Source organism: Ips typographus, linkage group LG13 (assembly GCF_016097725.1).
Source record: "Ips typographus isolate SLU linkage group LG13, UJ_Ityp_2.0, whole genome shotgun sequence".
NCBI classification, from domain to species: Eukaryota; Metazoa; Arthropoda; class Insecta; order Coleoptera; family Curculionidae; genus Ips; species Ips typographus.
The window spans coordinates 3,468,208-3,483,049 of NC_138434.1; the positions used below are offsets into that span (position 1 = coordinate 3,468,208).

The 14,842-nt window shown below is 36.0% G+C and overlaps 1 protein-coding gene across 4 annotated transcripts in view; it reads right to left on the bottom strand.

Moving 5' to 3' along the window:
- LOC145737340 (laminin subunit gamma-1-like) overlaps nt 1-14,842 on the bottom strand; it is an 85,965-nt gene that overhangs the window by 25,188 nt on the left and 45,935 nt on the right. For all 4 annotated transcript variants that reach the window (XM_081991982.1, XM_081991981.1, XM_081991980.1 and 1 more), the window contains 3 exons: nt 14,603-14,812; nt 4,583-4,885; nt 1,528-1,816 (listed from right to left, as the gene is read on the bottom strand). In XM_081991982.1, the coding sequence (XP_081848108.1) occupies nt 1,528-1,816; nt 4,583-4,885; nt 14,603-14,812 (802 nt within the window). The remainder of the gene's footprint in view (nt 1-1,527; nt 1,817-4,582; nt 4,886-14,602; nt 14,813-14,842) is intronic.

The window sequence follows — 14,842 nt, forward strand, 5'->3', positions numbered from 1 at the left end:
AACACCGCTTTTCTCCCTGATTGTACTGGGTTTTTCAGATTATTAGATAAGAAATGTAATGAGGATTCCAAAAAAGTGCTTAAAACAGTCATTTCCTCACTCCAAGTTTGTTTTAGAGGCAATTTTGTCGTTGACTGTCCTTTCAAACTGTCTTTCTGGCAGTTCAAATTTTGACACCGCTTTTCTTCCTGATTGTACTAAATATTGTAATGTTTTTTTAGGTTATTGGATAGGCAATTTAATGAGGATTTCAAAAATGTGCTTAAAACAGTCATTTTCTCACTTCAAGTGGGTTTTAGAGGCGATTTTGTCCTTGACTATCTTTCAAAACTATGTTTCTGACAGTTCAAACTTTGACACGCTTTTCTTTTTGACTGTATTAAATTTTGTAATGTATTTTTAGGTTATTGGATAGGAAATTCAATGAGGATTCTAAAAATGTGCTTAACACCTCTTTTTTTCTTCTTGCAAGTGGGTTCAACAAGCGATTTTCTCTTTGACTGTCCTTTCAAACAGTGTTTCCGGTAGTTCAAACTTTGACACGCTTGTCTTGTTGTTTGGCAAACCAAGAAACATATAGGCCTCCTGTATGGGCCCGTCACGTCCCGGTTGTTGGTAGCTGCACCAGTCCAGTCGACTTTATAAAGCCAACCAGTCTGCTAGGTCCTAGCTCCTTGATTGCCCTGGGCGTCATTATTGACCGTCCCAGGAATGCTGTCCGCGGACGAGTGAAGGCTGGACACCACATTAAGATGTGTCCTGCCGACTCTTCTTCTTCCAAGCATCCTCGACAAGTAGGATCTTCGGTTATACCCATCAAGTACTGGATGCCGTCTCAGCTGGCAGTGGCCAGTCACCGTCCTTAAGTTCTCTCTGCTTAGTTCCAGCAGGTGTTTCGTATTTTTGACTGAGGGGCCAGTGATGAGTTCTTTGGCCTGCCTCATATCTGTGGCGGATTTTAGCGACTGGATCACCCTGCTATTGGCGATCCCCACAGTCGGCTCTGGATCAACAGGCACTTTCTGAGTGCCCAGTTTTGCCAGTTGATCCGCTTCTTCATGTCCCGGAACCCACACGAGACGTATGTCGTTCTTTTGGGCCAGCCAGGGTTGTTTTGCACTCCAGAACCAATTTGGAGCGCACTACCTCAGCACTGCTTGCCATGGTGGCTTATTTGTAAGATTAACTATAGAGATACTTAAATTGTATAGTAAACTATAGTAAACGGCGTAAAAGTTGAGGAGTTTTTAAAATGGGCGAAATTTACTGATAAGATATCAAAATACGGTTTTTGCCCGACCTCTAGAGACATGTATACTAGTATTTTTCTATCTAGCCGAGAACTGGGGTTTTCCTGTCAAAACACTCTAAATCCGGACACCCCGTATATTTGGATATTTACGAGTCACTTTATGAAATATACCAATTTAGCAAAAAATGTGCAACTATAAATTGAGAAAATGTCCAGTTTAAGGACAAATCAATCAATTTCAGATGTCAATTTGACAAACAAAACCTAATACTCACCCAGTTACTCCTTGACGACAAAAACACTGTCCAGTGTACGCGTCGCAAGTTTGATTGAATGCACCGATAGGATCGCAGTTGCAACTTTGACAGCCTTCACCGCTCGCTAGATTAAAGTACCCGTTCTCGCACTTGTCACAATTGGAGCCAATCACGTGGCTTTTACACTGACAGCTGCCAGTCGATTGGTCGCAGATCGGTTCCCCGTCCGAGTCGTCGGTGCCTTCCGGGTTGCACTGACACTTCTGGCAATCCCCTTTGGGGAGCACCAGAGCGTTTCCAAAGTATCCTGTCCAATTTTGTTAATTAGAGAGACCGAGAGAGAGAATGACGTCATCTTGTTACATCTTTGTTTCTCTCATATCAAACATATGAAATAAACAATTTTGTCATCTTGTCTAATGTGTACATTTGTGAAATCGAATTTTCTATTAAGTTTAGTTAAGTTAAATTAATGCTTATCGCGCATGGCCTAGATAGGATTTGGACAACAGACAAAACTACAGGTAAAACTTGGCAGATGGCTACTTCGTACCCTGAAGCTTAAGTAGGTTTACCAATTCGGTCTAAAAAGTGATTTTTTAGAAGATTTTATCTTTCCACACTCTCTGTATACAGGATAATTCCGTCCGTCAAGTTTTTTGATATCTTTTATAGTTTTCGAGATATCCGCTCATGAAAGCTTGTAATTTTATAATTTTTTGTTGTTTTTTGATCCCGAATAACTAAATACTGGCCATAGGGTTGTAGAGCATGAAAATCTCTATCTCAATAATGTATACTTCTTTGCTACTTCATCTATTGTCTCCCTGAAATGTTAAAGCAGTTTCAGTGTTGAGCGTAAAATCTGAAGCTTTGAGTCAACTGTCGACTAATAAAAAAAAAAGTTTATTGTCATAGAAAATGAATTGAAAACATTACAACAGTAAGAAGAATTCGGTTAATTTCTTGCTTTCTTTGATCTTCGTCTTCGTTTTCATCTTTTGTTTCGCTATCGTCTTCTCCATCGGACCCCTGTAAAGAAACGGTCACAGGATCCTTCTGATTCTCTTCATTTTCGGAGTCAACTTGAGGGACCCCATTCAGGCAGTTCCCCTGGCAATTTTGGCATGCTTGGGATCATTTGAGACTTGCTTTTTTGCTGCAACTTTCGTGCAACGGCAGAAAATCATTCTAAGAATATCGTCCGGTGCAGGTGCTAACTCACTGTACACGGGGATCAGGTAGTTCTTCTCAACCTTCCACCCATACATCTGAGGAGGCAGGTCATTTCCTAGCCACAGCTGAACTTGATGGAATGTTCGGAGGGAATGCTGTTTTACTGCTCCTTCTGTGGGAGGCAAACAAGAAGTAAGGCATTCAGGGAGACCTCTCGCTGGATCTCCATACCACTTTGACATACAGGTTTCACCTGCCTTTTCTACTTGGGCGATGGTAGAGGAAGGATCTGCTGACGCTTTCTGGATCTCTGGCGACTTCAGATACAACTTCGCAAATGCGACCTCGCTTTTTCGAAATGCGAAAGATGTTGTATCGCATCCAGTAAATGCATGCAAAAACAGCATTGAAACCTTGGTGCCGAAGCTCTTGAGACGAGAATAAGGAATCTCTCATCTTTCCACGTCCAGGCATCTTCTCCCACAATGCAGACAGCTGTCGTTTCCGACATTTTCACAGACGTATCCACAATCAGAACGTCACTTTCTGCTTGAAGGGTCCCAATCCCATCGTCCTCAAGCTTCACCTTAAGCATGTTGATGCGTCTGCTTTTAATGATAGTATCATTTCTGGCATCCAGTTGACTATACTGGAATCAAGGTTTTGTTATTTGGTTATCAAGCCCTATAGATTGAGAGGATTGGGATTGATAAACAAAAAAACAAAACCTCACCATTTTTGAGTCTGCTTTTGTTGAACTGATTCGACAGAAAATCTTCTTGTTTGACTTGTTTATCTCGGTGTCTTCGCTGAAATAGATGTCTGCAGACTTCCTGAGTCGATAACGCCTTTGTTTCTCTACTACTTTTGTGCTTCAGATGAATGACGAATAACCGTCAAGTACATCTCTTTCCGTGGTAGTTCTTCGTGATCAAGTGGATGTAGCTCTTGCAGATTGTCGATATCTTTGCACCTCTTTGCCAAATTACTTTATGAAGGAGAAGCATTACGTCAAATACGATTTGTAGCTGTGCGACATGTACATCCTTGGTCGTAATGTTGAATAGTTTGTACAGCGCTGACTTATTCGCTTTCCTCATCCCAGTTTTCATGTATAGCTTTAAATCTTCGTCTGTTTTGTTGCTGATGGATATACGTCGGAATAGCAAAAATGGTTCAAAAGTGGAAAGAGGAAGAGCTCGGTCTTTTCGAGTCAATTTGACGTTAGAAAATGTTGAATTGACCATTTTAGCCATTGCTTGCTTACCAACAAACACATTAAGCTTTTCGGGGCATTGTTAAAGAGTTATCCGGTCAAAAAGAGCGATAATGTGAAGAAAAAAATGTTTCAAAGTTACACACTTTCAAGAGCGGATATCTCGAAAACTTTACAAGATATCAAAAAAACTTGACGGAATAAAACTTGTAGCAAATTTAAGCAGCTTTCAATTTCTTTAGAGAGGTCTTGTCGGTAGGACACATAGTTAGTACATTTTCACACTTTTCCTCACATATCTACCATTATCCTAAACTAATAAAGGCAGTTGAAGATGATTTTCAAAATATTCCTACAAAAACCTCAAAAAATCAGTTTTTTTTAAGGTCAACCGGTGAGTTGTACGGAAAAATGTTATATTCAATAAAAAAGAAATTTAGCAAAATGTCCGTAAAAAGGTAGTCAAATTTGACGTCCTCTAGCGGCCAAACGGGGCAACTTAACAGTGCGCGCTCACCGTCACGTGACAGCTCCATTCATTAGCTACCTACGATCATACGATATGTCCACGGAATGTTTCAAATAATCAATTCATTTTTGGAAAAGTGCACTGACATTTTCTTTTGACAACAACACTAACAAAAAACAAAATTACAACACAAAATAATGTGCGGTACCAACCTGGTAGACAAGTTTGACAGTTTTCACCTCCAGTATTGTAAATGCACCGCAAACACTCTCCAGTTGTCGTATTGCAGTTTCCTATGGCGTTCGGATCGATATTCTGATTGCACTCGCACTGTTGGCACCCGCTACGAGCACCCAATTTCCCGGTAGGGTCGCCAAAGAACCCGTCAGAGCAACTGTCGCACTTCAACCCTGAATATCCCAGAGGACACTCGGTGCACATCGTTACGTTATCGTCGATTTGGATGCAAGCGCCCCCTTCGGGACAATCGCAAGGTTGGCAATCTTCGGGAGTTCCTACGAAACCACCACACTTGGTTATAACTTTGTACAGGGTGTCAGGGATTTAGAGTGTTTTGAAAAAAATGTCAATTATAGAGAAAACGGAGGACAGTAGCAGAAAACCAAGCACGCCACTGGAATCACATCGAAAAAGTGTCTTAGGAATGTTTGTGTTTCAGTTCGATATTTTAATTAAGTTGCGAATAGTTTCCAAATGGGCGAAATTTGAAAAACGCCCTCTAGCGCCGCGAACTGACTGATTTTCCTGTCAAAACACTCTAAATCCGGACACCCTGTATATGGAATTTGTAGTAGAATCCAATAATGCAAAAATATACAGGGAGTTTCATTTAAAATAAGCGTGTTGGTATCTACTAAGCATCCCTATCGTAATAGTATATTATAAACCTAGGGACTAAAGTGGTTCTTTTAATAATTAAAAGACACTTTAGTCACGAGGTTTAAATACTATTTTATGCACTTTAGAATGCGAGAAACTAAAAATAAGAAAAATTACAAAACTAACAATGGTTACAACGGTACTCTCCTATTACTGATAGTTGTTGGCATGGTGGATTCACTTAAAATTTATTGTGCCCTGGAAGTGTTGCTACGGCACAAAACAAATGTCAATCAGTTGTTATCAAACGGTGAGTCTAGAAAAATCGTATTTTTTGAAAATGAACATTGAAGAGGCCGCCCAAGAGGCCTTCTTCCAGAAAAATCTCGCGAGGCTCACAAAAAACAGTTTCTTGTTTACCAAAAATGGTGCGTTGAACAGAATGCAGAGAATATTACGGATGAAAAGGTGCTCCTGGCTTACTTCCAGCAGAAGTCTAAGAAGCTCAAGGCATCTTCTCTATGGAGCCAATATTCCATGATCAAAGCCACGATAATATCTGAAGCAAACGTCGACATCAGCAAATACAGTAAACTCCAGGCATTTCTAAAGAGACAGAATGACCATTATAAGCCGAAGAAGTTGGATTTCGACCATATAAGAGATTTTCCTCAAAATGCTCCAGATGAACAATATCTAGCCCAAAAGGTAAGATTATTTTCTTTACTTTGAATATTTTCCTGATAGTACTACTATTGATTATTTTTGTCTACAAAATGTACTGACAGGAGACAATTTTGTTGCAGGTGGTGCTGATTATGGGAGTCGCTGGAGCATGTCGAGGAAAGGAGCTCTGCCAGCTAGACTGCAACGATGTCTCGGATCATAAAAGCTTTTTTCTGGTAAATCTACGGGGTACAAAATCAGGAAAGGATCGCTTGTTTGTGATAAAAACGTCTGGCGAAAACTCTACGAATGTAGTGGAATTAGTGAGAAAGTATATTGGTCTACAAAGCATACACGATTTTTTGTGTCTTACAAAAAATACATTTGGACAGCTACCAAGGAGAATTGCTACTTGAGACTACCAAACGCAAACGTATATACTGGGCATTGTTTTCGCAGATCATCAGCTTCTTTACTTGCCAACCATAGATGTGTTGAAAAGACATGGTGGCTGGAAAAGCAGTTCTGTTGCTGAAGGTTATGTTGAAAATTCATTGTATCAAAAGAAGAATGTTGCCGATCAAATATTCACCAATGTCTTCTCCGATGTTGATATGGCATCAGCATCAACCATAGAAAGATCAATTTCAGAAAATGAGACAACGGCAACGGCGACTGCTACGTATGAGCAGAATATGTTTACTACTAAAAATGTTGCTTCCAATTGTCCACCCTTCGTTAGCCTTGCAAACTGCACCAAAGTCAATATAAATGTAAATATATTGTTACGGTTTGGGCCTACTATGCTCGATACTGGATGAAACCGATGCGTCGCAATATCTGGCCGGGCGCGTATTAAAGCAGGCCACAGAAGGAAGCGCCATACCTGGAAGAATCGAGGCAAATCGCGAAGCGTTTCGCGGTCATTCTAGAACGTGGTTTGCGAATATAAAAGAAGCGGTGTCGACGACAGCGTAGTAGTGTAGTAGTGAATTTGGGAACGCGGTAAAGTTTAAATAGTGGAATTGTAGTAGTGTTTTTAGTAGTTGAGTTAATTATTGTACGGAGTGTTTTAAAGTGTAAATAAATTTATTAATTGTTGAGTTAAACTGACTTTGTGTGAACCCACGGGAAAATCGTAACAATATATAATAATAAGAACTAGATTTAAGTTATTTTTATGTTAATTATCCTTTTTCGTCCTTACACTTTAACAAATAAATAAAATTTCAATAAAATCATTGTATAATTTGGAAGAATTTACTTTAAATCCTGCGGGATTAAAAGTGCACTTTTAATCCCTAAAGTGCATAAAAATATATTAGATGAACTGATCGGGACGGTTCGTGGTGGACCACCCTGTATAGTAATCAATCACTAACCTGCCAAAGCGTTTCCGTAGAATCCCCGTGAACAGTAATTAACTTAACTTTATGAAATGACAGATCAAGAATGACAATGATAATAAAGATGTTTCATGACTTTTGACAGCCCGAAACTCGGTTATTTTGACAGTTACGAGTGGCTCGACTTGTCAATTATATAATCGATGAAATTCACTTTTGACCACCCTGTATAATTATGCAGCGCAAATGTCAGATAACCGAGTTATTTGAAGATAAATACAGAGTGGACTTCATTGAAACCTGAATTCAACTTATTTACTTTGACCGCCCTCAACTAGACTATTTTGACAGTTGTCGACAGGTCATATTTGACAATTATGACGTTTATTGACAGTTTCAAACTGGTCCTGAAATCACGTGACACCTATCAAAACTGACTGGGGGTAACCACTTACATTGTTTCAATTTGTCAATTCAATATGTCATTTTCACCTAAAAAGTAGCCACAAGATCCTAGGAATGTCAATTTAACCCTAAAAATAGTCATGTGACATTTCAAATGTCAGTTTAACCTTAATAACAGTTAAGTGACCTTCAATATATAAATTTAAGTTTAAATATAGTCACGTGAGGTTCAGAATATCATTTTAACTTTTATAACGGTCACACCATCGATCAGTCTGCGACAAAATAGCGTGTAAAACCCACTTGTAATGAGAAAATTACTGTTTGAAGAATATTTTTGGAATCGCCATTAAATTTCCTATTTAATAACCTGAAAAATACTACAAAATTAAGTACAGTCAGGGAGAAAAATGCTGTCAAAGTTTGAATTGACAAAAACACAGTTTAAAAGGACAGTCAGGGACAAAATCGCCTGTAAAACACACTTGAAGTGAGAAAATGACAGTTTTAAGAACATTTTTGGAATCCTCATTAAATTTCCTATCTAATAACCTGAAAAATACTACAAAATTAAGTACAGTCAGGGAGAAAAATGCTGTCAAAGTTTGAATTGACAAAAACACAGTTTAAAAGGACAGTCAGGGACAAAATTGCCTGTAAAACACACTTGAAGTGAGAAAATGACAGTTTTAAGAACATTTTTGGAATCCTCATTAAATTTCCTATCTAATACACTAAAAAAATACTACAAAGTTAAGTACAGTCAGAGAGAAAAGCGCTCTTAAAATTTGAATTGCCAAAAACACAGTTCAAAAGGACAGTCAGGGACAAAATCGCTTGTAAAACATACTTGAAGTGAGAAAATGACAGTTTTAAGAACATTTTTGGAATCCTCATTAAATTTCCTATCTAATAACCTGAAAAATATTATAAAATTAAGTACAGTCAGGGAGAAAAGCGCTGTCAAAGTTTGAATTGAGAAAAACACAGTTTAAAAGGACAGTCAGGGACAAAATCGCCTGTAAAACACACTTGAAGTGAGAAAATGACAGTTTTAAGAACATTTTTGGAATCCTCATTAAATTTCCTATCTAATAACCTGAAAAATATTATAAAATTAAGTACAGTCAGGGAGAAAAACGCTGTCAAACTTTGAATTTCCAAAAACACAGTTTAAAAGGACAGTCAGGGACAAAATTGCCTGTAAAACACACTTGAAGTGAGAAAATGACAGTTTTAAGAACATTTTTGGAATCCTCATTAAATTTCCTATCTAATACACTAAAAAAATACTACAAAGTTAAGTACAGTCAGAGAGAAAAGCGCTCTTAAAATTTGAATTGCCAAAAACACAGTTCAAAAGGACAGTCAGGGACAAAATCGCTTGTAAAACATACTTGAAGTGAGAAAATGACAGTTTTAAGAACATTTTTGGAATCCTCATTAAATTTCCTATCTAATACACTAAAAAAATACTATAAAATTAAGTACAGTCAGGGAGAAAAGCGCTGTCAAAGTTTGAATTGAGAAAAACACAGTTTAAAAGGACAGTCAGGGACAAAATTGCCTGTAAAACACACTTGAAGTGAGAAAATGACAGTTTTAAGAACATTTTTGGAATCCTCATTAAATTTCCTATCTAATACACTAAAAAAATACTATAAAATTAAGTACAGTCAGGGAGAAAAGCGCTGTCAAAGTTTGAATTGAGAAAAACACAGTTTAAAAGGACAGTCAGGGACAAAATTGCCTGTAAAACACACTTGAAGTGAGAAAATGACAGTTTTAAGAACATTTTTGGAATCCTCATTAAATTTCCTATCTAATACACTAAAAAAATACTACAAAGTTAAGTACAGTCAGAGAGAAAAGCGCTCTTAAAATTTGAATTGCCAAAAACACAGTTCAAAAGGACAATCAGGGACAAAATCGCTTGTAAAACATACTTGAAGTGAGAAAATGACAGTTTTAAGAACATTTTTGGAATCCTCATTAAATTTCCTATCTAATACACTAAAAAAATACTATAAAATTAAGTACAGTCAGGGAGAAAAGCGCTGTCAAAGTTTGAATTGCCAAAAACACAGTTCAAAAGGACAATCAGGGACAAAATCGCCTGTAAAACACACTTGAAGTGAGTAAATGACAGTTTTAAGAACATTTTTGGAATCCTCATTAAATTTCCTATCTAATAACCTGAAAAATATTATAAAATTAAGTACAGTCAGGGAGAAAAACGCTGTCAAACTTTGAATTTCCAAAAACACAGTTTAAAAGGACAGTCAGGGACAAAATTGCCTGTAAAACACACTTGAAGTGAGAAAATGACAGTTTTAAGAACATTTTTGGAATCCTCATTAAATTTCCTATCTAATACACTAAAAAAATACTACAAAGTTAAGTACAGTCAGAGAGAAAAGCGCTCTTAAAATTTGAATTGCCAAAAACACAGTTCAAAAGGACAGTCAGGGACAAAATCGCTTGTAAAACATACTTGAAGTGAGAAAATGACAGTTTTAAGAACATTTTTGGAATCCTCATTAAATTTCCTATCTAATACACTAAAAAAATACTATAAAATTAAGTACAGTCAGGGAGAAAAGCGCTGTCAAAGTTTGAATTGAGAAAAACACAGTTTAAAAGGACAGTCAGGGACAAAATTGCCTGTAAAACACACTTGAAGTGAGAAAATGACAGTTTTAAGAACATTTTGGGAATCCTCATTAAATTTCCTATCTAATACACTAAAAAAATACTATAAAATTAAGTACAGTCAGAGAGAAAAGCGCTCTTAAAATTTGAATTGCCAAAAACACAGTTCAAAAGGACAATCAGGGACAAAATCGCCTGTAAAACATACTTGAAGTGAGAAAATGACAGTTTTAAGAACATTTTTGGAATCCTCATTAAATTTCCTATCTAATAACCTGAAAAATACTACAAAATTAAGTACAGTCAGGGAGAAAAATGCTGTCAAAGTTTGAATTGACAAAAACACAGTTTAAAAGGACAGTCAGGGACAAAATTGCCTGTAAAACACACTTGAAGTGAGAAAATGACAGTTTTAAGAACATTTTTGGAATCCTCATTAAATTTCCTATCTAATACACTAAAAAAATACTATAAAATTAAGTACAGTCAGGGAGAAAAGCGCTGTCAAAGTTTGAATTGAGAAAAACACAGTTTAAAAGGACAGTCAGGGACAAAATTGCCTGTAAAACACACTTGAAGTGAGAAAATGACAGTTTTAAGAACATTTTTGGAATCCTCATTAAATTTCCTATCTAATACACTAAAAAAATACTATAAAATTAAGTACAGTCAGGGAGAAAAGCGCTGTCAAAGTTTGAATTGCCAAAAACACAGTTCAAAAGGACAATCAGGGACAAAATTGCCTGTAAAACACACTTGAAGTGAGAAAATGACAGTTTTAAGAACATTTTTGGAATCCTCATTAAATTTCCTATCTAATACACTAAAAAAATACTATAAAATTAAGTACAGTCAGGGAGAAAAGCGCTGTCAAAGTTTGAATTGCCAAAAACACAGTTCAAAAGGACAATCAGGGACAAAATCGCCTGTAAAACACACTTGAAGTGAGTAAATGACAGTTTTAAGAACATTTTTGGAATCCTCATTAAATTTCCTATCTAATAACCTGAAAAATATTATAAAATTAAGTACAGTCAGGGAGAAAAACGCTGTCAAACTTTGAATTTCCAAAAACACAGTTTAAAAGGACAGTCAGGGACAAAATTGCCTGTAAAACACACTTGAAGTGAGAAAATGACAGTTTTAAGAACATTTTTGGAATCCTCATTAAATTTCCTATCTAATAACCTGAAAAATACTACAAAATTAAGTACAGTCAGGGAGAAAAATGCTGTCAAAGTTTGAATTGACAAAAACACAGTTTAAAAGGACAGTCAGGGACAAAATTGCCTGTAAAACACACTTGAAGTGAGAAAATGACAGTTTTAAGAACATTTTTGGAATCCTCATTAAATTTCCTATCTAATACACTAAAAAAATACTACAAAGTTAAGTACAGTCAGAGTGAAAAGCGCTCTTAAAATTTGAATTGCCAAAAACACAGTTCAAAAGGACAATCAGGGACAAAATCGCCTGTAAAACACACTTGAAGTGAGTAAATGACAGTTTTAAGAACATTTTTGGAATCCTCATTAAATTTCCTATCTAATAACCTGAAAAATATTATAAAATTAAGTACAGTCAGGGAGAAAAACGCTGTCAAACTTTGAATTTCCAAAAACACAGTTTAAAAGGACAGTCAGGGACAAAATTGCCTGTAAAACACACTTGAAGTGAGAAAATGACAGTTTTAAGAACATTTTTGGAATCCTCATTAAATTTCCTATCTAATACACTAAAAAAATACTACAAAGTTAAGTACAGTCAGAGAGAAAAGCGCTCTTAAAATTTGAATTGCCAAAAACACAGTTCAAAAGGACAGTCAGGGACAAAATCGCTTGTAAAACATACTTGAAGTGAGAAAATGACAGTTTTAAGAACATTTTTGGAATCCTCATTAAATTTCCTATCTAATACACTAAAAAAATACTATAAAATTAAGTACAGTCAGGGAGAAAAGCGCTGTCAAAGTTTGAATTGAGAAAAACACAGTTTAAAAGGACAGTCAGGGACAAAATTGCCTGTAAAACACACTTGAAGTGAGAAAATGACAGTTTTAAGAACATTTTGGGAATCCTCATTAAATTTCCTATCTAATACACTAAAAAAATACTATAAAATTAAGTACAGTCAGAGAGAAAAGCGCTCTTAAAATTTGAATTTCCAAAAACACAGTTCAAAAGGACAATCAGGGACAAAATCGCCTGTAAAACATACTTGAAGTGAGAAAATGACAGTTTTAAGAACATTTTTGGAATCCTCATTAAATTTCCTATCTAATAACCTGAAAAATACTACAAAATTAAGTACAGTCAGGGAGAAAAATGCTGTCAAAGTTTGAATTGACAAAAACACAGTTTAAAAGGACAGTCAGGGACAAAATTGCCTGTAAAACACACTTGAAGTGAGAAAATGACAGTTTTAAGAACATTTTTGGAATCCTCATTAAATTTCCTATCTAATACACTAAAAAAATACTACAAAGTTAAGTACAGTCAGAGTGAAAAGCGCTCTTAAAATTTGAATTGCCAAAAACACAGTTCAAAAGGACAATCAGGGACAAAATCGCCTGTAAAACACACTTGAAGTGAGTAAATGACAGTTTTAAGAACATTTTTGGAATCCTCATTAAATTTCCTATCTAATAACCTGAAAAATATTATAAAATTAAGTACAGTCAGGGAGAAAAACGCTGTCAAACTTTGAAGTTCCAAAAACACAGTTTAAAAGGACAGTCAGGGACAAAATTGCCTGTAAAACACACTTGAAGTGAGAAAATGACAGTTTTAAGAACATTTTTGGAATCCTCATTAAATTTCCTATCTAATAACCTGAAAAATATTATAAAATTAAGTACAGTCAGGGAGAAAAACGCTGTCAAACTTTGAATTTCCAAAAACACAGTTTAAAAGGACAGTCAGGGACAAAATTGCCTGTAAAACACACTTGAAGTGAGAAAATGACAGTTTTAGGAACATTTTTGGAATACTCCTTAAATTTCCTATCTAATATACTAAAAAAATACTACAAAGTTAGGTACAGTCAGAGAGAAAAATGCTCTTAAAATTTGAATTGCCAAAAACACGGTTCAAAAGGACAGTCAGGGACAAAATCGCCTGTAAAACACACTTGAAGTGAGAAAATGACAGTTTTAAGAACATTTTTGGAATCCTCATTAAATTTCCTATCTAATAACCTGAAAAATATTATAAAATTAAGTACAGTCAGGGAGAAAAACGCTGTCAAACTTTGAATTTCCAAAAACACAGTTTAAAAAGACAGTCAGGGACAAAATCGCCTGTAAAACACACTTGAAGTGAGAAAATGACAGTTTTAAGAACATTTTTGGAATCCTCATTAAATTTCCTATCTAATAACCTGAAAAATACTACAAAATTAAGTACAGTCAGGGAGAAAAATGCTGTCAAAGTTTGAATTGACAAAAACACAGTTTAAAAGGACAGTCAGGGACAAAATCGCCTGTAAAACACACTTGAAGTGAGAAAATGACAGTTTTAAGAACATTTTTGGAATCCTCATTAAATTTCCTATCTAATAACCTGAAAAATATTATAAAATTAAGTACAGTCAGGGAGAAAAACGCTGTCAAACTTTGAATTTCCAAAAACACAGTTTAAAAAGACAGTCAGGGACAAAATCGCCTGTAAAACACACTTGAAGTGAGAAAATGACAGTTTTAAGAACATTTTTGGAATCCTCATTAAATTTCCTATCTAATAACCTGAAAAATACTACAAAATTAAGTACAGTCAGGGAGAAAAATGCTGTCAAAGTTTGAATTGACAAAAACACAGTTTAAAAGGACAGTCAGGGACAAAATCGACTGTAAAACACACTTGAAGTGAGGAAATGACAGTTTTAAGAACATTTTTGGAATCCTCATTAAATTTCCTATCTAATAACCTGAAAAATATTATAAAATTAAGTACAGTCAGGGAGAAAAACGCTGTCAAACTTTGAATTTCCAAAAACACAGTTTAAAAAGACAGTCAGGGACAAAATCGCCTGTAAAACACACTTGAAGTGAGAAAATGACAGTTTTAAGAACATTTTTGGAATCCTCATTAAATTTCCTATCTAATACACTAAAAAAATACTACAAAGTTAAGTACAGTCAGAGAGAAAAGCGCTCTTAAAATTTGAATTGCCAAAAACACAGTTCAAAAGGACAGTCAGGGACAAAATCGCCTGTAAAACACACTTGAAGTGAGAAAATGACAGTTTTAAGAAAATTTTTGGAATCCTCATTACTGATCGGGACGGTTCGTGGTGGACCACCCTGTACAATAATCAATCACTAACCTGCCAAAGCGTTTCCGTAGAATCCCCGTGAACAGTAATCGCAATTCTCCCCCGAAGTGTTGTGTTGACAAATGCATCGGCCCGTTTCCGAGTCGCAGATGCTGGCGTGATTATGACAGTCGCAAGGGATGCAATTGGTGAAAGGGCCTCCCATTGCGGGCGCGTGTCTATAACCGGGAGCACAAGACTCGCAGTACTGCCCCACATAACCTATAAACAGTTCAAAATTTCTCACGCAAC